Raw genomic sequence first — 27,198 nt, 5'->3', positions numbered from 1 at the left:
GGGTAGCAGTTTTAATGCAATTTAATAAAATATTTGTAACATATCAAGACACTTGAAGATGCCAGTTTGGGGCTGAAACATCTAGTGTCAAGGTGTATAATGTTAAACTAAAATTGAGTGGTGAATGGCAGAGTGTTGTAATACTGATGGATGATAAAATAATGCACGTTAAGTTGAGCAATTGCAACAGGATGCTGAAATACAGAATCACTCTAACAGCTGGACATGACTGATGCCCTTATTTTGGGAATTTTTTTGAACAAGTGTAATACCTTGTCATAGTTTCAGGTGCTGATATTAGGTCACTGGCAGGTGGACAAACATGACCAGTAAATTTGTGCAAGGACCTCCTATATGAAATTGTATCAAAGCCAGTCCAATAGTTCTTGACTTATGACACTGACAAAATTCCTCTTGTTCAATTATTTCAAAGTTTGTAGTGCTTGCAAAAAGATGTGTATTGGGTCACAGGTGTGTGACATTTCTCTTTATCTTCTTTGATCTCATAGATATTTAGTTATGCTTGAGATGTATGCAGGAATGCCTCAACAAAAAATGTTACTTTTGTCTGATTTTAACCAAAATTGGAATTGCCAGACAACTTTTAGTGACATTCTCTCACATTAAATTTAAAAAAATCTGTGTACTGGTTCAGGCATAAATACAAGGTTACATGCAAATGGATAGACAAGACTTCTACATAGTGTTTTATTTTAAAATTCTCAAGAATGCCTGATGATCAAGTGGTGAGAACAAAACAATAAATTCAGAGAATTAAGAGGAGATGAAACATGACAAATGAAGGGTTCAAACAGTGCTTTTAGCCTATCTTTTTGCACCAAATTCGTGCCTGGGACCATGCACCTACAGAAAATTTATTTTACAGTATTACCATACATTTTGTTTATGTCAAAAAATTCTTAAAATACATACAACACAAAATAATACATCTCAGTCTTCTGCTCACTTACTGTTAGACCGATACAAGTAACTCAAATATTATAGTAATGTCATCCAAACAACACATTCTCTCATTTTAAGAAACATGGCACCTTTACATTCCGCATCACACACACACACACAAAATCTATTATGGCATTAATAAGTAACACAACACAAACAAGAAACAAGTCACTAGAGAGAAATCCTAACCTTTAAATGCATCAGTCATAAAGAAACATTGACATACAAATTTATGCAAATTTAATATCAATGTAATGTATTCTAGTCTCAATTATTATAACTTTCAAAGTAATTCTATGTGTTGGAATACCACAATGTAAATTTTATCATCCTCTTGCTGTAATTGATCTCAAATTCTCTGAAGAGTTGGGTTATTAAGCATCTGCTGTCAGTGGCAAAATGTTATAACATAGTCACCAACACCTGATACAAAAAAGCAACAACTCCGAACTCCACCATGGATGTACAGTGCCACTCAGTGGTTCCAGCCTGTGTTTTACACCTATCTTCCATATACAAGAATGATGCATATAGGTTGGCAACATTTTAAAACTGTAAGCTTCATCTCCAAATTATGACACTGTTTTCAGTATGGATAACACTGGTTATATTCAGTTGCGAACAGTGGGCAGTTGAAGTATAAAACAAAGGATTTTATATAATAAAGCAATTCAGTAACATTAATGGGATAGTCAACACATTACAAATTCATGTATAATATAAATTAGTGACACACTGTAAAAGCTCTTTGGAAACGTTTTACAAACTCTAAATTTTCCCCATATGGTCTTTCTCTTGCATTATAATAACTTTCAAAACTTCAAGGTACAAGGCACTCCAAGACAATGGGAATGAAGATGTGCAGTAAAGTCTCAATACTTGGTTGCCTTTATCTTGGGTACGAAAAACTGGAAAACGAATGCTGCTACTTAAATCTAATTCATGCACGCAGTTCTGCCTCTGGAAACACTGCCTTCAGAAGATCTCTCTTGTTAACTTTGCCCATTGTGTTCTTGGGCAACTTCTCCACTACTCTAAGCACAGTTGGAATTGCATATGGTGCCATCCGTTCTTTGGACCACTCTCGAAGTTTGGACAGAATGACCTCCTTACCACTTCTTGGAACAACCACTGCTGCCACCTATATGAATAGTGAACATGAAAACAAATTTAATCACAACACTGCATGACTTAAAGAGGTGTGGCAAAAACACTGTCACTTTGATTTCATAAAACAAAAAATAGTACACATGACTAATGTACAAAAAGTAAAGGTAAATGAGGCCCTGTGCTTAAGCACCATGCCATGCAGATGTATGGGGCAGTGAAGGTGTAGCTCCACACATCATTAATCTTGGCACTTCATGGAGGTGAGTGGTTAGCTTCTCGCACTGGCCACTTTACTTCTATAGCAAGAGCCCCAGTATCCATTTAATAGGAGATTGTGTGGGCCCCAGTGTTGGTATGAAAATGATGGTGATGGGAAAAACACCTGTCCCTGTAAAGATCAAAACCCCAGCCATCATACTCACTGACCTATGCCAACTCATGATGATCACCAAATTCTATTCATTCTGTAGCAAATACCAGCAGTGAGAGAAGAAATTCACTGATACAGCGCCCTACACAATACTCGGCTCAGAGCACATCCAAACAACCTAGCCGTCCGCCTTACGGAGCCACCAGAATTCAGGCGACTGCAAAGACATTTGACAAATGATCTGCCCACCAGATTTCTATTGCAATAGTATGCCAATAATTTTAGTTTAAAGATCTAGATAGTAAGCACTCCCTCAAAAGTCACACGAGGCCTCAAGCCTACTCACCAAAGAAGAGTGCAAATGAGCTCTCCTCTTCAAGTCATGTACACCATAACAATTTGCTGAATGTACGTGGGGCAATCCAAAAGTTTCTGAAATTTGAATTTTGCGGACAAATGGTTATGAGTACATAAAAATATGGCTAGGTGTCTCCTCACACATCCTTCTTGAATCAGTGTGGCAAGCGGCATCGAGTTGAGTGGTTGGCTTTATTGTTGGTGACATATTTCCATTGTTGTGTTTCCGTGAGTTTGCGGTTTTGTGATGGCTGACCTGAGAGAGCAGCGTGTCTGTATAAAGTTTTGTTTCAAACTTGGGAAAACCGCTGCAGAAACGCACCAAATGTTGAAGCAAGCTTTTGGTGAAAACAGTTTAGGCCAGACACAAACTTATGACTGGTATAAGCATTTTAAAAATGGCCGAACACTGACTGATGATGACGATCGTTTTGGACGGCCATCAACTGGCACCACACCAGAAAATGTCGCGAAAGTTAGGGATCTGATTCTGCAAGATCGTAGACTGACCATCCAATACCTCATAACACCTTGGGACTAAGTTATGGTACAAGTCAACGAATTTTGTCAGAGGAACTGAACATGAGGAGGATTGCGGCAAAGTTTGTGCCATGACTGCTGCAAAATGAACAGAAGCAGCATCGCTTGGAAGTCTGCAGGGAACTTCAGCAACAGCCTCAAAAGGATCCAAACTTTCTTTCGAAGGTTGTCACTGGTGATGAAAGTTTGGTTTATGGCTACAACCCTGAAAGCAAGCAGCAATTGTCGCAATGGAAGAGCCCTTCTTCACCTCGGCCAAAAAAAGCTCGACAAGTCAAGAGCAACATTAAGTCCATGTTGATCTGTTTTTTTTATATTGACGGGATTGTTCATAAGGAGTTCCTCCCTCCTGGTCAGACAGTCAATAAAGAGTTCTATCGCGATGTTCTAAGGCATTTGAGGGAGAACATGAGGAGAAAACGTCCAGAGAAGTGGCGCACGAACGACTGGGTACTCCAACATGACAACACACAACCGCATACGACTTACACTGTGCAGGAATTTTTGGCTAAAAACAAGATGGCAGTTGTTCCCCACCCACCGTACTTGCCAGACTTAGCTCCATGTGACTTATTTCTCTTCCCCAAGATGAAAATCAAGTTGAAGGGGCAAAAATTTGATACAGCTGAGGAAATTCAAGCGGAAACGCAGACGGTACTAAACACCCTAACAAAGAAAGACTTCCAGGATGCATATGAAAAGTGGCAGAAGCGCTGGGATCGGTGTATGTGCTCCCAAGGGGACTACTTTGAAGGTGATGGTGCAGAATAAGATCTAGGTAAGATGTAATAGTTTTCATTAATATATTTCGGGAACTTTTGAACTGAATCACGTATTAGTGCAGACTGCAAATAAACTGGAACAAAAAAGAAGAAGAAAAAAAAAGAAACAATAATGACAGGTTTCTTTATAACAGACTAAGGTGAAAACTATGTAACGCCTTTACAAATGGGAAGAATAAAACATATGAACACTATATCACGTCTCTCTCTCAAGATGACCACACAATCTGGAAGGCAAGAAAGAAGTTCAAAAGTCCCCAAATATTGATACTGCTGATAAGAAGATTGGATAGAAGCTGGACAAAAAGTGACAGTGAAAAAGCTGCAGTATTCGCAGAACATCTTGAACAGATATTTACACCACATTCTAACACAAATCATAATGACAGTGAAACTGAAAACTTCCTGGAAATACCATGTCAAATGTCATTACCTCTGATGCCCTTCTCATCTAGAGAAGTAGTACAAGAAATTAAGAACATAAATCTGCACAAAGCACCCAGTTATGATCTTATCACAGGAAAAATACTCAGACAGTTACCAAGAAAAGCAATAGTACAGAGTGTCCGGATAAAATGTATCCAAAATAAAAATTTATATCTCTGAAACTAATTGCCATTAACATATCGAGTTTATGTCATTGGAAAGGAAAACTCTCGAAGTTTTTCTTTTCATACCCAGCTTATGAGCATGCGCTAGCTGGTGACTTTTGGCGAGCTCAGTAACAATGTCGACACCACAGGAACATGTTCAATGAGTGTTGTGGCTAACAGAGTTGCAGTCTCTTATGGCATTTCAGAATGCAATATGGACGTCAACTTCCTACACAGAAAAGCATTCGGTTCTGGGACAGCAAACTGAGGACTACAGTTAGTCTGTTGTGTGTAAACTTTCCTGGAAAGACATGGACCTCTGAAGAAAATGTCAATCGCATTAGACAGGCATTCTAGCAAAGTCCACGCAAATCAACTGATGCTGCTTCATCACCTTAAAGCCGCATAGGGGGCGCTGTGGCTATGCTAACACCAAACATGCTTCAAGCAACGTGGAATGAGGTCGAATATCATCTGGATATGTCATAACATCAAGGGAGCCCACACCGATATTTATTGGGAAATTTATATACTCAGGAGAAACTCTGATACTTTTCCTTTGTAATGGTGTAACCAATAAATGTGTATAATAAATGCTTTCTGAGATATAATTATTTTATTTTGGATACCTTTCATCCAGACACCCTGTATTGCTAACAACCATCTATAACAGCATGCTCAGTATGTGGAAATTTGCCCACATCATAATGATACCGAAACCTGGGAAACCAGCCAATGAACTAAATTCTTATTGACCAATTAGTTTGTTGCTAGTCATATCGAAGCTTTTAGAAAAGTTACTACTGAACAGAATTAGAAATGACTGTTTCTCCCAATTACCAATTTGGATTCAGGGAAGGACACTCCACAATACAACAAACACATAGAATCGTAAACAAGATCACAAGCCTCAAAGAAAGAACACTGTATACAGCAGTTTTCCTTGATGCAGCTCAGGTGTTTGGCAAGGTCTTGTACATTGGACTACTATATAAAATCATAAATACATTCCTCAGCCCATACTACCTACTTTTAAAGTCATACATCACTGAAAGACGCTTTCAAATAAAATATAATAATTCATTTTCAGATTGCTACCAGGTGAAAGCAGTGTATCACAAGGAAGCATGATGGGGCCTCTACTATACTTAATCTATACTGCAGGCTTGCCCACAACAAACAGCACTACAATCACAAGCTCTGTAGATGACACAGCCCTGCTAGCAGCAAATAATGATCCAGTACTAGCATCACATCTTCAGCCTCACTTAAATCTCCTCCAGCAATGGTACAGTAAACGGAAAATCAAAATAAGCTAGATAAAATCAGTGCAAGTTACATTCACCACAAAACGCATAACTTGCCCACAGGTTACCATCAATAATATGTAAATACCAGTCCAAACCGAAGTAAAATACTTGGGATTATACCGCCACCAAAAACTGATATTGCAGAAACACATCAAAACAAAGCGTCAGAAATTAAATTTAAAACTATGAAAAATGTCCTGGCTTTTGGGCTGTAAATCCAAGCTATCCATAGAAAACAAACTTCTACTATACAAGTGCATAATAAAACCCACATTGACATATGGCATACAGCTACGGGGCTGTACAAAACCATCAAACACAAAAATAATTCAGAGACTTCAATCCAAATTCTCGCGCTCAGTAACTGAAGCACCTTGGTATGTCTCCAACTTTACTGTCCAGTGATCTGCAAATCCCATTTGTCATAGAATATATAGATTGTTCAACACTCTACCATCAAAGCCTGCTCGGACACAGTAACAGATTAGTAGTTACTATAGGATTCTGACGATGGTGTATAACACACTGATATGTTGGGTTTTTTGGACTTTATCCATCGTCCTGGTTTTTAAGATAACAAAGATAACAAAGGTCCAGTGATTGAGGCTAGCTCTTTCTAGCAGACCCAACTGAATAGGTGTTTTCCTTCACCCGAGGATGGAAACAGATCCAGTTTCCAAAACGTCGTGTTTTTATTTGTTATCTTAAAAACCAGGACGATGGATAAAGTCCAAAAACCCAACATATCAGTGAGTAACAGACTAGTTGTAGAAATTAGCAACCCACCAAATGTAAGAAGATGATTGACGAGACAGTGGCCGTCTGACCTACCACAACCCACAGATGACAAAGATTAAAACCATCACCATTCCTCTACAGGGCATTTCAGAGTATCATCAGTGGATGCCTTCTCTACTCAAGACACCTACTTGGAACAAATTTACTTATTATTCCATATTAGGAGAGCTGATTGCAAATATGGTATTAATTAAATAAATAAAAAAAGTTCTGTAGCTTACAGATGACAGCTCTATGCAACATAAGGTGCATGTGCAAACACAAGCAGAGTATTATGTCTCAAGTACTTAAACAAAGTTTGAGAACACATGGTTCCTTGACCTGAGAGAAGAACCTACTCTGCTCACTCTACTTTTGGATTGAATTTTTCCATTTACTTATGCAGCCTGGCCATGCTTCCTTCTATGTTGCATGCTTTTCCTCATCCCTCTGCTGTGTGCAATGTTATGTAGCTCATGTGACATGTCAGCAGTGTTTTCCAATTGGTCTGCATCATCCTTTCTCCTCTGTTATGATGGTCTGTGTAAGAAAATTTACATGAGCCCTCTTTGCTGTCACAAGCCTTGGAAGGCAGACATGTTTCAAATTTTGTCTGGGTTTTGCTGGATTATCCTGTGTTTATAAACTATGTCTGGTATTGGTATTCAACAGCAGGAGCCATCAACATATACTGTGTATTTGATGTAAGCCTTATATTTCTGTATACAATGAGGTATTTGTCTGTTACAGTTCTTTTGTGTGTATAGGCCATTTTATGGTTTCTGTTCAGTTCTGAATCCATTGGATTGTACTGATTATATTTCCTTCCATATCTTAGGATACTCTTTTGGTATGAGGAAAGGCCTGGAGCTTGTACACCTATCTATGTTGTGTGTTGGCCAAGTCTTGAAAGAACTGCAAGATTTATGTTACGCATTTCTTTAGCACAGACTGTGTCATGTGAAACCAGTTTCATAACACAGTCCATAGTTCATGGATATCTGCATAATTATGACTGGTAGTCCGCTTAATTTCCTTATTTCAAGAGTCACAAGTTACAAGTGCTTATTTCTTTTTCTCACATTCCTTCTCATACTAGTTCCTCTATGGTGCCACAGTTGGCAGTGGATATCTGGACCTGTCATTCTGTTCAACTGGTCGAACGACCATATTATTTTCTGCCTTCTGTGATGTACGCACCCTGACACTTTTCTCATTTGTTGAAGATTTCTGTTATAATTCTGTACTGCAATTCTATGAAGCCATTCCATATGTTTATATATAAAAATATTTATATATATATAAATATATATATAAATTCTGCATCTGAGTATATACAACAGGTATCTCAGGAAATCACAAAACTATAGCCACAAAATTTTTATTAATTGTAACATGATACAAAAAGTCTGTTTTCGATGCATAGAGTACCTTTTGTCCCCATGTGATGTCTGGCAGACCAACCACAGAGCAGTCTACAATGTCTGGATGTCCTAGGATGTGTGTCTCTATTTCCACTGCGCTAACCTTATAGCCACCAGTCTTGATGATATCCACAGATGTTCGACCAAGAATCTTGTACGTCCCATCATCATCATAACGAGCTGTGTCACCTGAAACCAACATGATACTGACCTGTAACAAGAAGTTCACTGACACCTAAGCACATCTTGAAAAATCCACAGTATGCATGTGCGAGAACACCCTTTTAGTTTTAGATGAGACTGAGATGAGAATTTGGAAAAATTCTGATTGCTGAGAAAAGAAGAATAATCCTATCTGTGAGACAAGTATTTTAAAAATAATCACAATTTATAACACTATCCACTTTCTCACAAAGCACAACAGTTCATTACACTTACCCCTTCTGATATCGCATCCTTTCTCAACAAGATATGTTGCTCTTTGTTTATGCCCATGAACATGGCCCTAGAACCAATTTTTTTAATACGGTGTACAATGATTTATGAAAACGTTTTGTTGAGAAAGGATGCGATGACAACCATAATAATTATGCTGCACTGGATAGTTTCCATATTACTATACAAAGCAAAAGAAGTTATGTGAAAAGTTTTGCACTTTGAGACAGAAAAATCAAAGTTCAAACCAAGTTCAAGACATTTTTTCCTCAGTCTGATCTTAAAAATTCAGGACTCACACATGCTTAGTTCACCATACTTTGTCTATCACGAAAATATTTTAAGAAGTGCAGAAGGAAAAACCATGAGAGAATAAATAAAAAAGAAATTTAAAAATAGAACTTAAAATAAATACAAAAATAATGGAATGTGCACCTGCATCTTCACAGAACTTATATCCTGAACATGGTAGCAGTAGGTTACTCTGAAAAACTGGAAAATACCTACAAGATTACATGGCATTATATTCCAGAAGACAACAATCTTCATAGCTGTGGCTGAAAGAACCTCAAGTCTCATAAAAATAAAGTAATAAATAACAATAAGAGAGAATGGGAAGGTTTCAAGAATGGACAAACAGAGAATCTCAAAGAATGTTTTAACATGAAATTAAAAGGAAAACATGGTACACTGAGGGCCTCTACAAAACAGTGATTTGACAATATAATGCAGACAACTGTATCAGGATTAGTTCATTGTGGTTATATCTAATAGTATTACACGTTTCGACTTTAACACTTTGCGGACCAGCAATTTAAATATTTAAATCACCCTGGAGACTGGCATTTTTAAACCTACTACCCGAACTTGTGCACTGTTCCCTTTAAAAATTAATATAAAATCTCCTAACTAAGTTTATGAACTAAAATTTTTGGAGAACACTTATCAATGCTCCTAGAAGTGCTTGAGAATGTGATATTTCTGGAAACATTCCCCTTTGTGAAGTGGCATTACACAGAATTTGCAAATGTAGACATACTCCTTTTTTTGTGAATTGTGCAAACACGGCAGTGCCTAGAAGGATGCTTCCCCTTGGAATGTTCACAAGGGTATGTTTCTGCATATCACCCAAGAGTTGCCCAGGGGGGTCCACATGGGGCCTGCATGGGGTGGGAGTCGATGGGCCCGGTTGCACTAAGTCTGTGTCTGACTCTGGTTCTGCCACCACCACCTGGTCTATTCATCAGAAATGCTTTGTATTTCAATTTCGAATCAGGGTTGAGATTCTTGTAAACCAAAAATGAATTGAAAATGGCACAATTTATAAGCCACAAGGCAACTTTCTTTGTCCATTTTACTGTTTTCCGAGTAAGAGAATAATAGGCCAAGTATTCATTGGCTCTATCAACTCCCTTCATGAACATATTATACACAGAAATACAAATAGGCTTCTTTACTTGCCCATGTCTCCTTTGAACATCAACCATGCTCAAATTGTGAATTGTGGAAATCATGTTCACAACACGAGTATCCCTCCAGGACTGAAGAAGAATATCCCCCTTCCTCCTGAATGTGGTTTCACCACGTTTCAGGGATTTAGATTCCTCTTTCAGATCTGGAGGAAGGCCTCTGCTCACCCTAACTGTTCCACAAACATGTACTTTTCTCAAAAGAAGGTATTCTGCAGTTACCACACTGTTATAATAATTGTCTTGACAGACATGGTAATTTTGATCAAGATAGGGTTCCAAAACAGAAACAATAGTTTCTTGTAACTTTTTGCCTTCACCAGAATAAATTTCTAAATTTCCAATATAGCCTGAAGTGCTTTCAGTAACTACATGAACAAGGAGGCCATCATACTTTGTAAGTTTCCCAGGATTATATGTTTGCATACGAAGCCTTCCCCTCCAAGGAATCACAGATTTGTCCAAAGACAGTTGTTGGTTTGGCTATAAACTGTTTGAAATTTCTGAACGAAAGAGTTCAATAAGGGCTGAATTTTGAAAAGCCTGCTTGTTGACTGTGGTTGCAGTTCATTATTATTGAAATGCAAACACCACCAAATTTGTTCAAATCTCTTATGGCTCATTAGTTTGCCGAAAATGGGAATTTCTAAAAATGGATCCACTGACCAATACTCCTTTAGATTATCCCTCCTTGTATGCCCCATTAGAAAGATTATTGCATAATTTTTTTTCATTTCTGCTGAAGTGACATCCACCCACTTCAACACCTTATAACTTCTGTCATATTCTTCACGGTGTTGGAGATAGTATCTGTTAGTTTCCTGACATAACATGTCAAAGAAACTATCTTCAAAAAACAGGTGTTACTTCAGACAGTTGCACTGGGTCCAATGGAATTTGTTTCACCCCTGGATTTCCAGTAAACTGTCCCAAAGTAGGCGTTTTGTCTACTTTTCCCCATGTGGCTGTCCCTGCAATATTACTACCCACAATTTCGTCGGAGTTACTGTCACTTTTATTGTCTGTGGCCACAATTCTTTGTTGTCCTCTGTCACTACCACCGTCTGAGTCACTATCACTACATGTCTCACAAGGAACGTCAGACAGCTCATCGGAGAACAAGTCAGATATTTCTTGTTCTCCGAGAGATCGCTTGGTCTTCAACCGCTTTCATCCTTGATCCATATTGCACTACTTACTGCCTGGTACATACAGCTTGAAGAGGAACAAAGGCATTTTCCTTTGGAGTGGGATAGGAAAACAGCGAGGTCATGTTACCGACTACTAAGCAAACATTCAGGAGGTCCAGTATGCACCAATTATGCATCTGTGTGGTGCCAGAGTAAGGTATAGTGTGTTGCAACATAATGTGTCCTAAAATCATAATATTATGCGACTGGTCCACCACGTTCATGTGGTTTGAAATAAATTATTTCGTGCACTGAATTGTAAGATAATGCAAAAACGAATTTTAAGAACATGGATCCATTTTTCACATTGACATATGTGCTATATTTTGGTATTTGGTATATATATTGGGGCAGTTAGTGTGGGGCTACTTTTAGCAGAAGCCTTGCTCTCAGACCAAATTTGGTCTTTCTTAAATAAACTGTTACTTAGTTCTACTTGCCACTACACAAGTAGTTTTGGGGGGGGATAGCTTGCCAGATAAGTCTCAGCGACACCCACCAGTAAATATGTGTCCTGGAAAAAATTTGCATTGTCGGAAAATAAAACTCATTTGATTGCCGACATAAAATAATGCTTTGTGTGACATTTCATGTCACAAATTTGACCATGGCTTTATCAGTAGTAAGAATTTAGTTTCTTTTTAAGAAAAATAATTACAAAATATTCCCATGTACAAGCTGCACCCAAATTCTGAAGGGTAAACTTTTGTCAAAAAAGAGTGTGGCAAAGTTTTATTGATACATGACATAAATAGATTCTGTACTTTTTTAATAACTGGGCATCATTAGCCTCCATAAGTCAATGATGCACAGTATGTGTTGAATGGCACAAAATACAAGTCACTATATATCAGTGTCACTGATATAAAGGCACATCATGCAAGCTATGCACTTACCTAAAGGGGCAGTGAACATCTGAAGCAAGATCTGTGGTCTTACCTGTTTTGAACCATCCATCATGTGTGAATACTTCCTGTGTTGCTTTGGAGTTCTTCCAATAACCCTTAAAAACATTTGGACCCTTCACATGCAATTCACCGCTCATGTACTTTCTGGAGGGAGTGGTTGTTCCTCGTGCAGCAGAGTCCTCAACTTGTACTTCAAATTCTTGATTCTGAAGAGTTTTGGCAATCTGTACCTGCACTCCTGGCAGTGGAGTTCCTACATAACCTACAGTCATAAACTATATTACAATAAATTGCAATTACATTTCAAATCTGTACTGATAATGGACTAATGTACTGTTCCGTTAAGTTTAATCTCCAAATTTACAAGGTTTTCAAGCAGTTTCAGGTTAATCTTCAAGTCAGACAATCTTCAAGATGTTTACATTTAACCCTTTAATGTGGACATTTAAACATTGTGCTCAACATTATAGTGAAATAGTTAAGTGTTTTTGCATTAAAGTGTTTAAATCTCCATAACTTATTATGTATATGAGGTAATTTTTCACACAGATGTAAAAAGAATTACGATTTTAATAGATTATCTTATTAATTGAACAAGCACGCAATGAAACATTACAGTCTGAGGGCCATAACTCATTTGGAGTAAGGAAGAATTGCCTAAACAGTGGAAGGTGTCCAATATTGTACCAATTTACAAGAAGGGTGATACAACTAACTGTAGTAGTTATGTTATGAACTTCATACAAAATTTTATCCAATATCCTTCTCTCAAGGTTAAGTACATATATGAAATTACTTGGGATCATCAGTGTGGGTTTCCACATAACAGATCAACTATAGATCAGATCTTTTGCATTCATCAGAGGATAAATATCACTGGAGGATAAATAGGAGCATAATGAGACAGTATTTCAGTTAGGAGGGAAGTATTGTACAATACTGTCATGTTGTATGTGTGACTACAGACAGGGTTTGCATTTGTGAATATAATTATTGACCACTTACAGACCATTACTACAAACGACCATTACACTATCACTATTTTCGCTCTTTCAAACTCACTAGAGCACTCTGTTTATAGAGTTCTCAGTCTGTTACTACAAGTTTCCCAGTATTGGATCCAACAATGGCTATTCCTTTGCCTCAGGCTCAAGTCCTCTCTTCGCAGACTCCCGTACAGAACCCATTTTCAACTGACAACTAAGCTCCAAACCTCCTGGTTATAACATCTCTGCACAGACTACATAGAAAATACAGTTCTTCCACTGTTGTGGGCATTACCTAGCAAGAGCCGTTTTATACAGAGTCATCACCTAGCAACTTGTCTATATGCCACAATGTTCTCATAGAGTTTGGGGTACCGATGAAACTAGTTAGACTTATAAAGATGTGTTTAAATGAAATATATAGGAAACTCTATATAGGTAAACATTTGTCTGATATGTTTCCTATCCAAAATGGTCTAAAACAAGGAGATGCTTTATTGCCATTGCTTTTAAACTTTACTTTATCATATACCATCATATGGGGCACAGAGAACCAGGTGGGACTGAAATTAAATGGGACACATCAGCTGTTGGTCTATGCTGATGATGTGAATCTGTTGGGAGATAACAGATACCATAAAGAAAAACAAAGAACTCTGATGCCAGTAAGGAGGTTGGTCTAGATGTAAATGCAGAGAAAGTAACAGAATGTGGGGGAAAATCAGAACATAAGGGCAGCTAATAGATCATTTGAAAAGTTCTCACGGTCTCTTCGCCTGCGGATTTCTTATATTTTTCCTTCTACCCTGAAGATGGAGGCGATACGTTCCTCCAAAACGTCGGTTAACAACACGTATACATGGTGCCAAATCCCAGAAGACTGCTTTCTTCAAGAATAAAATTCTTCGAGTGATGCTTTACATCACCGAGTCAGTCATTGATTTTTGTGATTTTCTTGTGTTCCCATTGACAAATTGGAGTATTCTATAGTTTGTGTATTATAATAGACAGTTTTGGAGGCTCGTGATGTAGATGTAGTAATATTAATGTTAATCTGAAAACGATATGAAAGTAATAGTATTAAATTTTGTTATAATCAACAATTGATTTTGGTATTGAAGATATAGTGTATTATTTACTTACTATTTAGTTGGTGCCTCATCTTACAAAGTATTATCCGTTCTGTAAGAAATGTAAACAATGAGTGATTTGGTGATGTATGTTAAAAGTCAATGTAAGGGAGGGAGGGGGGAGGAGGTAGAGATAAAGTGTAAGCGGAAGTGGTGGAAGGGGGAGGGGGGTATGACTGTATATTATGTTTTGTGTGTATCAATCAATGTTTACATCATATATAGGGTTAAAAATTTCGGTAAAATTATCATTTAGTTTGCTGATTTCGTAAATGTGAAATCTTTCGTATGTATCCAAGGTTCGGCCTTCTTCCGATATATAGAACTTCTAATGTTTTGTCTGTCGTACTATATTCATGTGTGGTGTCCAGTATATGTTCAGCAAATTTGGAGCTTTGTCCGTTATTTTTTATGTCTCGTACGTGTTCTCTGGATCTGACCTTAAAGGTACGTCCGGTCTGTCCTACATATTTCAACGGACAGTCAGCACATTGTAGTTAGTAAACCCCACTAAGATTATACTTATCATTTCTGTCATCATTTATTTTTAACAGATGTTTTATATTGTTTTTTGTCTTATATGAGATACCAACTTCAGTATTCTTGAAAAGTTTAGTAATAGATCTGATTTTATGGCCAAAATAGGTAAAGGTGGTCCATTTCTTCTTTTGCGTAGTAGTAGTGGGTAGTTATTGTATAGTATAGTTCTATCTCCTCTTCTATATTCTTGTTGATATGTGAAAGGGGATACTGATTCATTCGATTAATGAGAAGGTTTATGGCAGCTTTTTAGTGTTCAAATGGGTGACATGAATCATTGTGGATAATTAGGTGAGCAGTTGTAGTTCTTTTGGCTTACTTTGGACTTCACCCATCGTCTGGTATGTAAAAGACAAAAGACCACGACGTTTTGGAGACTGGATCTGTCTCCATCTTCAGGTGGATAGGGAAGGATAAACCTACTCAGTTGGGCCTGCTAGAAAGAGCTAGTCTCAATCACTGCAGTGATTGAGGTCCAGTGATTGAGACTAGCTCTTTCTAACGGGCCCAACTGAGTAGGTTTATCCTTCCCTATCCACCTGAAGATGGAGACAGATCCAGTCTCCAAAACGTCGTGGTCTTTTGTCTTTTACATACCAGACGATGGGTGAAGTCCAAAATAAGCCAAAAGAAGTACAGTATACACCATCGTCAGAATTCTTTCAAGTTTATCCGAGTAGTTGTAGGTTTTCGATAGATTCCTAGTTGTAGCTTTTCTCTTTTTCCACTGTGAATTTCATATTAGGGTGGATATTGTTGAATTCATACAAAGTATTTTCAGTGTTAGTTATATGGGAATAATAGATGATTAATATATTGTCAACATATCTATAATAACCTATTATTTCATATTTCGTCAAACTATATCAATGATAGTTGTATTGACTTTTAACATACATGTACATCACCAAATCAGTCGTCGTTTACATTCTCTACAGAACGGACAATACTCTGTAAGATGAGGCACCGCTAAATATAAAGTAAATAATACACTATATCTTCAATACCAAAATCAATTGTTAATTGTAACAAAATTTAATACTATTACTTTCATATCATTTTCAGATTAACATTAATATTACTACATCTACATCACGAGCCTCCAAAACTGTCTATTATACCTGTATATACACAAAATATTGAATACTCCAATCTGTCGGTGGGAACACAACAAAATCACAAAAACCAATGACTGACTCAATGATGTAAAGCATCACTCGAAGAATTTTATACTATAACTCTTAACTCATGACTCAAGGTACGCGGGTTCAAACCCGGCAGAGGTCGTGGAATTTTTAAGGGCGGAAAAATTAAGGGAACAAGTCTTCCGGGAGGGACTTTAAGCCATGGGTCCCGTGTTGCTCAGATACCGCTCAGCTAGTAGAGGCCGATCTCGCTGGCTGGGTGGGACTGATGGTAAGCACCAGTACCGGTAGGATACAGAGACCAAGACAGGCCTAAGTGCATGGGGAAACCCACCCTCTCCAATAACTAACTAACTACTATAACTCTTGTTTTATATAGTCTAATTTAATGAATTTTTACGCCAAGTATTTTAATATACGTGGTGCAATCCAAAAGTTCCTGAAATATATTAATAAAAGCTATTACATCTTACCTAGATCTTATTCTGCACCATCACCTTCAAAGTAGTCCCCTTGGGAGCGCATACACCGATCCCAGCATTTCTGCCACTTTTCAAATGCATCCTGGAAGTCTTTCTTTGTTAGGGTGTTTAGTACCGTCTGCGTTTCCGCTTGAATTTCCTCAGCTGTATCAAAACTTTGCCCTTAAACTTGATTTTCATCTTAGGGCAGAGAAAGAAGTCACATGGAGCTAAGTTTGGCTAGTATGGTGGGTGGGGAACAACTGCCATCTTGTTTTTAGCCAAAAATTCCTGCACAATGTAAGCCATATGCGGTCGTGCGTTGTCATGGTGGAGTACCCAGTCGTTCGTGCGCCACTTCTCTGGACGTTTTCTCCTCATATTCTCCCTCAAACGCCTTAGAACATCACGATAGAACTATTTATTGACTGCCTGACCAGGAGGGAGGAACTCCTTATGAACAATCCCGTCAATATCAAAAAACAGATCAACATGGACTTAAATGTTGCTCTTGACTTGTCGAGTTTTTTTTGGCCGAGGTGAAGAAGGGCTCTTCCATTGCGATGATTGCTGCTTGCTTTCAGGGTCATAACCATAAACCCAACTTCTGTCACCAGTGACAACTTCGAAAGAAAGTTTGGATCCTCTTGAAGCTGTTGCTGAAGTTCCCTGCAGACTTCCAAGTGATGCTGCTTCTGTTCATTTTGCAGCAGTTGTGGCACAAACTTCGCTGCAATCCTCCTCATGTTCAGTTCCTCTGACAAAATTCATTGACTTGTACCATAACTTAGTCCCAAGGTGTTACAGAGGTATTGGATGGTCAGTCTACGATCTTGCAGAATCAGATTCCTAACTTTCGCGACATTTTCTGGTGTGGTGCCAGTTGACGGCTGTCCAGAACGATTGTCATCATCAGTCAATGTTCGGCCATTTTTAAAACGCTTATACCAGTTGTAAGTTTGTGTCTGGCCTAAACTGTTGTCACCAAAAGCTTGCTTCAACATTTGGTGCATTTCTGCAGCAGTTTTCCCAAGTGTGAAACAAAACTTTATACAGACACGCTGCTCTCTCAGGTCAGCCATCACAAAACTGCAAACTCATGGAAAAACAAAGATGGAAATATGTTCACCAACAATAAACCCAACCACTCAACTCGACGCTGCTTGCCACACTTATTCAAGAAGGATGTGTGAGGAGACACCTAGCGGTATTTCGATGTACTCATAATCATTCACATGCAAAAATTCAAATTTCAGAAACTTTTGGATTGCCCTACGTAATTAATATTATTGTATCCAATTTTACTAGTACTGCAGTTCAGTGGTGTATATACTATGTTAGCTATGTATTTGCCTGATGGTGGTTTTTAATAGCCGAAACATGTAGCAGAGCCAAATTAGGCACTGACATTAATATAGTTGTGTTGTGACAGTTTTAATAAAGAAATTGTATATTATAACACAACAGTAGGAATGAAATGAAAATCATGTAGCATTTCGGTGGGAAAGCCAGATGGAAAGAGGTAGATCTAGAAGTAGGAGGGAGGATAATATTAAGATGGAGATAGGATGGGGTGGTATGCACTGCACCAGTGGAGGGCTTCTGTGAACATGGTAATGAACCTTCAGGTTGCATAAAATGTTGGGAAATCGAGTAACTGTGCAACTGGCAGCCTCTGAAGAAGGGCTCAGCTCAATGGAGTTCGTTATCGATTGAACATCCTATATATGGCTGAAGAGAGCCACTAGATGGAAATCTGTGTGATGGCTCTTAACACATCCATCCAAATACAAGTCTGCTTCCCAATGACTGCAAATAAATAGTTTCCTTTTGTTTTCTGTATTTTGAGAATACAACACATCTCTCTGACTTAGCCTCCTTTCTGTGGAAGGACTTCACTCTGTGAAATTAGGTTGAGACCTTGTATCAGTAGGAGCCTAAATTTCAGAGGGTCTGTTTCCTTATTGTTTGGCATGGACCAGTATATTATCATGGAATTATGGAACACTACATTGGGTAACCTTTTGAATAAGTTCATGCATCACTCAGAATCTTTTTTTTTTGCTCAAGCAAATTAGGCTGTAGCATCCGACCTTTGAGATCAATTGCTCCCATATTCAGACTACAGACTCTTCCTTATTAGCCTTCATTTCTGCAGAGTGCATTTCATGTTAATTACTCTCCTCTCACACTCCCAGGCAAGTATCTGATTGGAATGCTCTCCCTTCTTCAGTTTTTTATCCTCTATGAAAGTGAGAGGCATTTTTCCATTTGGCACATGAAGTGCCTATAGGGTCTGCGTCCTCAGATTTACAGAATTCAGCTAACTATGGACAGTTATAAACATTGTTCATCTAGAGACTGTGGCCACAACTGATGTTTTGTCTGTGTCTCCATTCACATACTGATTTCTCAGTTCCATGCCATGCCCTGTACAAATAAGGAAACATGAAACATAGCCTATGCTAGGCTCACACAGTATGAATGACTTTATTCAAAACTTGGCAGCCTTTAGCAGTATGTACTGCCTGAAAGATAAATGGCCCTCTCACAGCCAAATATTTATCTGTCGCTGTGTTCTGGTTTGGAAGGTACAAATGATTACTCAGATGCTGAATGACAGAGTAGATTTCAAAAACTCTGGGAGGGCCTTGAAATCCTTGCTCTTTACCATTATCAGAAGAGTGAATGCATTTTTGTACGAGTTCCAGCCTTTACAATGGCAGAGTTTCTGAAAAGAATAAAGTGTAGAACAGTTGATTCTTTGAACAGCATGACTTAAGGAATGCCTTTCGTACTATGCCCATGAACACAAACACAGCTAAAACCACATAATTTTATTGACTATGACTTCCTAATTCCAGATTAAAACATAAAGGTCCAGAAGCTTTTGATATTTTCTACTGTGCATACCTGTTGCTTTTATTTACCATTAGCTGCATAACAACTGTTTCCAAACCCGTACACTATAACCAAATTGTGGGCTCGTGTTAGCATAGTTGGTTGAGGCACTATATTACAAGCTGGAAGGTCGCAGGTTCAAGTCCCAATGAGGTCACTGGATTTCTTTTCAATTGACCTAATCTTTCCAGCCACACTATGACCCTGGGGTCAACTCAGCCTCTAACAGAAATGAGTGCCAGGAATTAATTAAACAATTTTCCTGGGGAGTAGAGTGCAGCTGATGTGTAAGGCTGACAACTTTACCGCCATCTTTGAGCCAATTGTTTAGATAATGTGGGACCCTCAACATCTCACAACCCTATGCGCCTTCACAGCCTGTTACAGGGATAGCTTTAATTGTTTTACTTTACACTATAACCAAATTAGGTAAGTCAAACTGTGGGTTGTGGATATACTATAAAATGTTCCCTGTATTGCAGATAGTGTGCCGATATCCTGCTACACAAATTTCGCTGACACCCCTCTTATTCCTAAGCCTTGTTCATCATGAATCACACTTCTTTGTAATTACCATAATTTACACTGTCATTGCTAATTGTTTGTATTCCAAGAGTCACTAACTGGGAATAATTATCATCAAAGTCACAATCATCACCTGAACCACAAAGCACCATAACACTGTCCAAGCCTTCATTTACAACTTTACTGATTCTGAACTTCAGAAGTGCACAACTGTTTGAAGGCCCAGCCAAGATGACTGTGATGTCAGACATTTAGATTAGAGCCTGAGCCAACTACAGTCAATGATATATGAACAAAAAGTACTGACTTTGCAGTCCACTTTTTGCTAACTATGTGTCACTTCATCTTACTGTACATCACTACATGTTCTGGCCAGCTGCTAACCCACATACCTTAGAATCCGAGGCAACTACATAAGAAAAGCAGAACAACAATACAGTGAGCAGCAGATTTCTTAATCAAAACAACCTGTACACTTGATGGTCAGTTAGGCCAAAACATGTAGTGACAATGAAGAGAAAAAGGCAAGAGAATATTATTTGTCATTGCACACAGATGGCAAAAAAGTCGACCACAAAGTCAGACATACACAGTGCAGCAAGATGCTGCAATTTAATATTATGAACTGAATTACTGCTTATAGGACATTTTAGTTCAAAAGATGTGTAGAATAAATCCAGCTGTTATGTGATGGGATATCCTGTATAATTCTGATATATAATATACAAATTAAACTGTGTAAAAGGGATACAGAGTTCACATTCAATGTTCTTATCACATGAAGTCCAGATGGCAGTGCAACCACCTGATGACATTTATTAATTTTCGAATTATTTAGTAACACTTCATCACATGCTGAGATCATGCAGCACCACTGAGACCGGGCACAATGGAAGCAATGAAGACTTCCAGAGGAATCTGATTAAACCTGAGAAACTGTAAAAGTACTGTATGAAAGCTGGTCACATCTTACTTCAGGAAGTTACATGTTTAACTTATCTCAAAAACACATACCAATAAAATGTTAAAACAACACATTTACTAACAGTATGTCACTATATTCATATCAATTTATTCTTTTTTGCTATTATTACACTGAATGCCACTAAACTGTCTCCTTGAACTCATCTCACTGCTGCCAGCTTGTTGCACTGTCTTACCACACGCAAACACTCCACGCTGCTCCTAACGCAGACTGACTGAACTCATTAATTCTACATACTTATATTCCGGGGGTGACCTACTCCTGAACTTTTATGCAGGACCTCGGCCAACTTCAGTCTCTTCAGCCTCCAGCAGAATCATCTAAATGGTAGAAGGGCACAATGGCTCTTGAACAGTGGCACGCGCGACTTCTGGCATTGATACTGATCCCTCCTCAAGGTTGCTCACCCTGGTAGCCCCAAGATATGGTGCACCACCATCATCTTTGCCTGAGAGGATGCTGGATCCTATAGACTACATCACTGATCTAGGTGACAACCTTGTAACGGCCTTCCCAGGATGGCTGCAGGGTCAGCGACTTCCCTCTGGTTTGGATAGGGTGGTACAACCACAGAGTTGGCTAGGCAGTTGCAGTGAATCTTCATTCTCATGCTGGCCACCTACAGATTTGAAAGGCATAGTGATGGTTGTCATCTAGTCATACCACAGGTCCATCATGTGGTCAGTTGTAGGTTGCTTCTTGCCTGGGGAATCCCAAACAGCAGGCTGTAGGGCATCATGCCTGTGGTCTCATGGGTGGATGCTCTGTACGTCACCAGGAACAGTGGTAGCCTCTTGTCCCAATCTCTCTGTTTCATCGAAATGACATTCCTCAAGCACTCCTGTACTGTCTTTATTTATCATTTCTCCATGCCATCCAACTGTGGATGCAGAGGAGTGGTGCGCACCTTGCACACTCTTGAGGCGCCATTCACACTACTGCAACGATCATGACTAGAAGTTCCATCCACAGTCTCTGTACAGTTCCGTCAGAACCACAAAGCAGCAAAGGCAGTGAGTCATCAAAACATGAGCCACTGCTGACATCAGCAAACTCCTTCCACTCAGGATGCTCTCCAGTCTCCACTTCCCACAGAACTGGCCCCATGTTGGTGTCATCCAGTTGCTCCATACTCAGGTGGCAAAGTGCAGTACGTCCAGGCACGGTGTTGTCCAGAGTGCATCTGCATTTGTGTCCCTCTGTCCCTGAAGAAGTCCAGATGTAAAATTGTACCCTTGGAGACAACTGACCCAGCAAGCCATCAATCCTCGAGGATCTTGAGACTAAGGAGCCAGGTAAGGTGCAGCAGTCAGTATGCAAGTGGAATTCTTGTTCACAGAGGTATCTGTGGAAGTGCTCCAGCATTTCCTCGACAGCCAGCAACTCCCATCGGGTCACACAGCATTTTCTCTTACCCTTGGAAAGGTGTTCTGCTGAAGTAAGATACTACATGCTCCTGGCTCTATGTTGATCAAGTTTGTGTGGACAACTTCTCACCTTGCAATGGATATCCTAGGATGGGTACCACACACAACTTCTTCAGAGCACAGAAGGCAGTTTCTGCTTCTAGAGAACACAGAAAATCTGTGGGATCGGTCAATGGCTTTGTAATGTCCATGAATCCAGCTAGAAACCTTTTGTAGAAACCAAGGGCTCTCCTCAACACATATAAGATTTGAGGGTCTCACAGCAGTAGTTATGAAGAGAACTATCCTCTGTGATATAACACTGAGTAATCCCCTTGAAAGTCAAAGGACTACATAGCACTATATCCCAGAAGACAGTACTCTTCCTCAACATATGTTTGTCTCTGGCAGTGTCCACATCCATACAGCCTTCAGCTTCTCTGGGTCTGTGATCACTTCTTCTAGTGATACTAGGTACTGCATTTCCTTCTGGAAGAGTTGAAACTTCTTAAGGTTTAGTTTGAGCACAAGTATACCTGGGAAGCTTCAAATGTAAGATCCCACAGGACAGATTCCATCAGGCATTCAAACATTGCCACAGCATTTCAAAGTCCAAACGGTGTATCTGTGAACTGCCATAGCCCATCTGGTACAGAATGTTGCCTTCTCCATGTTGCTGGCATGCAGGGTAACTCACTGTAGCCACTCTTCAAATCCAGGGTCAAGCACCATGTGACCCCAGAAAGCATACTGTCACATACGAGTGACTATAGACATGATTTGGATCGGTAATTGGATTTACTGAACATCTACAGAATGTAACTACAAATTTCTATGAAAGTGTCACTGAGTTACAAACTCCACAGATCACTGTAACCACAGCACTCGTAAAGTCTTCTCAGTCTTCACTAGACGTTGCTTGGTAGTGGCTTCCAATGGTGGACGTTCCCCTTCCTCTGGGTTCCCGAACTGTCCCCATGCCTCAGCTACCAGCTTCAACACACCAGTCCTCTAACTCACTCACCCACTCACCTACTCACTCCACTGTAGTGCAATAGCTAAACTAACTCAAGGTCAACATTGAAGTCAAATTTACTTTATGACTGGCAGTTTACCATCAATCAGTTCATCTTGGTACCAAGTCCCTCAAGGGTTACAACCAGAGACTTTTTTTTGCAACTGAACCATTGTGGCCACATTACTTATGCATCATCCTCTCTCACCACAGGATGGGTTTCTCTCATGAATAGGCTTTTCTTCACCTTTGTCAAGTGTATGTACTGCAAACAGAGCATGTTACTGAAAATTTTTCCTTGTGCACTATATATAAGTACTCTTTCAGTATAGGCTTTGCAAACAGATCATGTCTAGCTTAATTGTCTTATGTTACAACAGCAGCTTAGTCACTTGAACAGTCGTAACCTTGATCGCCGCCATGTTTAAGCCTCTCATATTTTCTATGTCCGGCTTCACCTTGTCCTAAACTGCAAACATGTTCATTCTCATGATTTTGTATGACTTCTGCTTGTTGCCTGCACAATTTTGTTATGCAATCATATATCTATGGCAGGTTGAGAGCAATATGCAAATCGTGGCCTATGTACACCTTGTAAAATTTCCAATTGTGCGAAGAACCTTATTTTGCATGCGCTGTAAATTTAAGAGCTAGGTGCCTGTTGCTAATTTCCAGGCGAGGTAAACCTAAGTCATTACTGATCTGATCAGTGCCTTATGGAGGATTTGTTTAATGATGGTGCTTGAATGCTCAATTCTGAATAGGGAGTAGATTCTAATAAATATTCTGAAGGCCTTGGCTTCAGTCATTTCTATGTAGTCTCCATATTATCCTCTCATCAAAGATTACGCCAATATATTTTATTCATTATTCAATGTAAGATGCACCTCAGGGGGCTTAAGTATATGAGATAAGTAGATGCCTGAGCCTTATCTTCATTGGTTTTTATGTTTCAGCACTCACACCACATCCCAATATCACTGGGACCTCACTACAGCTTTCTGAGATCATAACCCTCTTTGCAGCCGGTTGCATATATACAGGTGACATCAGCAGACTTAGATAGACACCAGGTGTTTGAAGAATATAATTTATATATATATATACTGTATAGTGTGGGAGACAGGATGGAACACTGTGGCAACCCTGCTGGTATATCCCTTGGTGTACACATTTCACCAATGACCAAGACTGAACTTTCTCTGACAAAGAAAAGAGCTAATAACCTTGATTAGACTGACTGAAAATTTTAATTCAGATAATTTATATTGCAAGCCAAGTTTTCATGTTATATGAAAGGCTTTTTCAATATCCAACAATACCACAGCCATAGACATATTACTGTTGAAATTTAACCGTTCAGCGTGGTTTGCCGTGTATGTTTCGTCAGGTATTTAAATCGTCTGGGGGGGTTCGACGTCTATGTTTCGTCCAGCTGCACACCTATGTTATAACGCCCATGATAATTGATGGTTTTGCTGTAGATTGTTAGATTTTTCGCTGTCCTGTTGTCACAAGTACTATATATAATGAGGCATTTGTTTAGGTGCGCTAAGTCATCGTTACATATGCCTGTCTTGCAGCAAATTTCCTGTTAGTCGTTCAATCTGTTATGAATGGCGTGTTTTCTTTCCTATGAAGTTATAAACAGCAGAGACGTGATATGTGCTGTGTTTATAATATCATATTGCCCTGAGCTGGCCACACTAACACACTCAATTGGAATTCTTAGAAGAGGGATGTCCAAAAATTTATTCTTGCAAGATCGATTGATTTCGCACAGTACATAGCACCCAGTTCTTAGAAAAACGCCAGGAATTAAGGCAGAACACTATGGTCACCCCCTATGACGATACTGGTGTGTGTGGGGTGGGAAAAGAACTCATTCCTTCATGTATTATCGCTCCAGTTGACGCCATTTTATCGTACTGACCTTGGTGGTCGTTTCGAGGGATGACCATAAATATTTTTTTGAGCCAGCTAAGCTCTGCTTTCGTGCACTACATACCAGCCAGTTCTTAGAATAACTTCATGAATTCTGTGGTCACCCATATGACGTCTACTGCCGCCAAAATGGATGGAATATCAAAGGCATAGCAACAACCCCTTGTTATGATAACTCGTAACGTTGAATTTACTACAGCTGACCTGGCAACTAAACGGGTCACGGAAAGACATTTCCTTGAACTATACCCCTCACGGGGAAGAAGGCAAGGCCGCACAGATGTGTGGTTAAAAAAAAGGGCAAAAGAAAAGATACACAATATTGGAGCTGTGAATGTGGGGCACTGTTGGGTTAGACGAATGCTTCAAGGCCTTCCTTAACCTGCTCAAATTCTGAAACACCTGCTTCTTTGCCGAGATACCGGGCGCTCATATTATAAGGTAAGGTTATAAAAACCATCTTTTAAGATCATTTTAGTGAAAGTTTCATGCTTCAAGGCGTACCATTCACTGCTCAAATACTAAACAACCTGCTTCCATTGCCAAGATACAGGGCGCTCATATTATAAGGTAAGGTTATAAAACCACCTTTTAAGATCATTTTAGTGAAAGTTTCATGTTCCTATCTCATATAATTTAAGAACAATGATGAATAAATCATTTTCGAGCAAAATTTAAATGGCCGGCTGAATATATTACCGCCAGAGAGACGGCCGCGGAATTTAAATCACCGCGCGAAAGGGTTAAGGTGACAGTTCACAACCCTCATACAATGTACTGCTGTACTGTGACAGGCACAGAATAAACTACCTCAACTTGGTTGAGTGGTACAGCCTTGGAGTGGACCCACAGAATACACCACTGCCAACAGTACTGCCACTGCCTAGCAATGGTTCCAGTACTGTTGCACATTTATGAAGCTGTTGTCTTGCTCTTTCACTGGCTGGGCTCCTGGATAACATAACATGTCTTCCCTGCCCAGCTGTAGATGCACCATTGTGTCATAAGCTCAGGATGAATTTGTCTGTGATCTTCAAATACTGCTTTAGCTGGGCCACTGTGGAGAATGTTGGCAGCTTGCCCCTGAAGAATGGCAAGTAGAAGGGTGGCCTTCTCTGTGGCTTCTCAAACTGTCTGTGAACACTCTCCAAACTTCAGCGGCTTCACCATAACAGTGCTGGTTCCTATGTTCTGTCCACTTCCCGCTTCTACTGCTGCCAGGTGCATCTCAAACTCCTGACATGTGGATGAGGCTGAGGCTCCTAGGTAACATTCATTCACTTTGACATTCCATGACATCACCTCTACATCAAGTCCTGTCACCTGAGGCTCACTACTGACCTTGCTAAGACTCTGGGACTATTGCTGAACAACCACCATGACATCCATCAGTTGTCTTGCATGCCTGTTACTATTTCTTCCAATTTGCTCAGGGTGACCTTTATGTCACATACTTCCTTTATGAGTTATTCTTGGTCAGGACTTACATCCTTCTGAAGTTCTTTTTGGTAGGCAGCCAGTTTGTCTGGGCTGGATGTCTGCTGATATTGGCCGGTGCTTATGTCCTTTTTGAGCTCTTTTAACTACTTCAGAACTGCCTACAAAGAAGGATTCATTGTCCTTCTAACTTCTGACACCAGTTGTAACGTTTATCTGTTCCAGAGGTATTATTTACAATTTTTTTACTATCTTGATGTGAATTTGTTCTTTCTCACTACTATTCCACTGAATATGACTACACTGTTTCTTTGAACTCATCATGCTGGTGCCAGCTTGCCACATTGTTTTACCACATGCAAATGCCCCATACCACTCCAAAACACAAACTGACTGCTGGACTTGCTAATTCCAGGTGCACTATCTATTTCAAAGTATTCCATATTCTCACTGACAGACCTGCATGAGAGGATCACATATATAGTACACTGCATT

General features: G+C 39.3%; 1 protein-coding gene across 2 annotated transcripts in view; it reads right to left on the bottom strand.

The window, feature by feature from the left end:
- Positions 1-694: 694 nt before the first annotated feature.
- The window catches only part of LOC111867108 (malonate--CoA ligase ACSF3, mitochondrial), a 48,388-nt gene continuing 21,884 nt past the window's right edge, over positions 695-27,198 (bottom strand). For both annotated transcript variants that reach the window (XM_023856627.2, XM_023856626.2), the window contains exons 7-9: positions 12,260-12,490; positions 8,234-8,415; positions 695-2,104 (exon numbers count right to left, since the gene is read on the bottom strand). In XM_023856627.2, the coding sequence (XP_023712395.1) occupies positions 1,904-2,104; positions 8,234-8,415; positions 12,260-12,490 (614 nt within the window). In that variant the 3' untranslated portion in view covers positions 695-1,903. The remainder of the gene's footprint in view (positions 2,105-8,233; positions 8,416-12,259; positions 12,491-27,198) is intronic.

This window comes from Cryptotermes secundus, unplaced genomic scaffold, assembly GCF_002891405.2.
Source record: "Cryptotermes secundus unplaced genomic scaffold, Csec_1.0 scaffold291, whole genome shotgun sequence".
In the NCBI taxonomy this organism is placed as follows: domain Eukaryota; kingdom Metazoa; phylum Arthropoda; class Insecta; order Blattodea; family Kalotermitidae; genus Cryptotermes; species Cryptotermes secundus.
The sequence above is the reverse complement of the archived record's forward strand: the minus strand, read 5'-3'. Positions and strand labels throughout refer to the sequence as shown.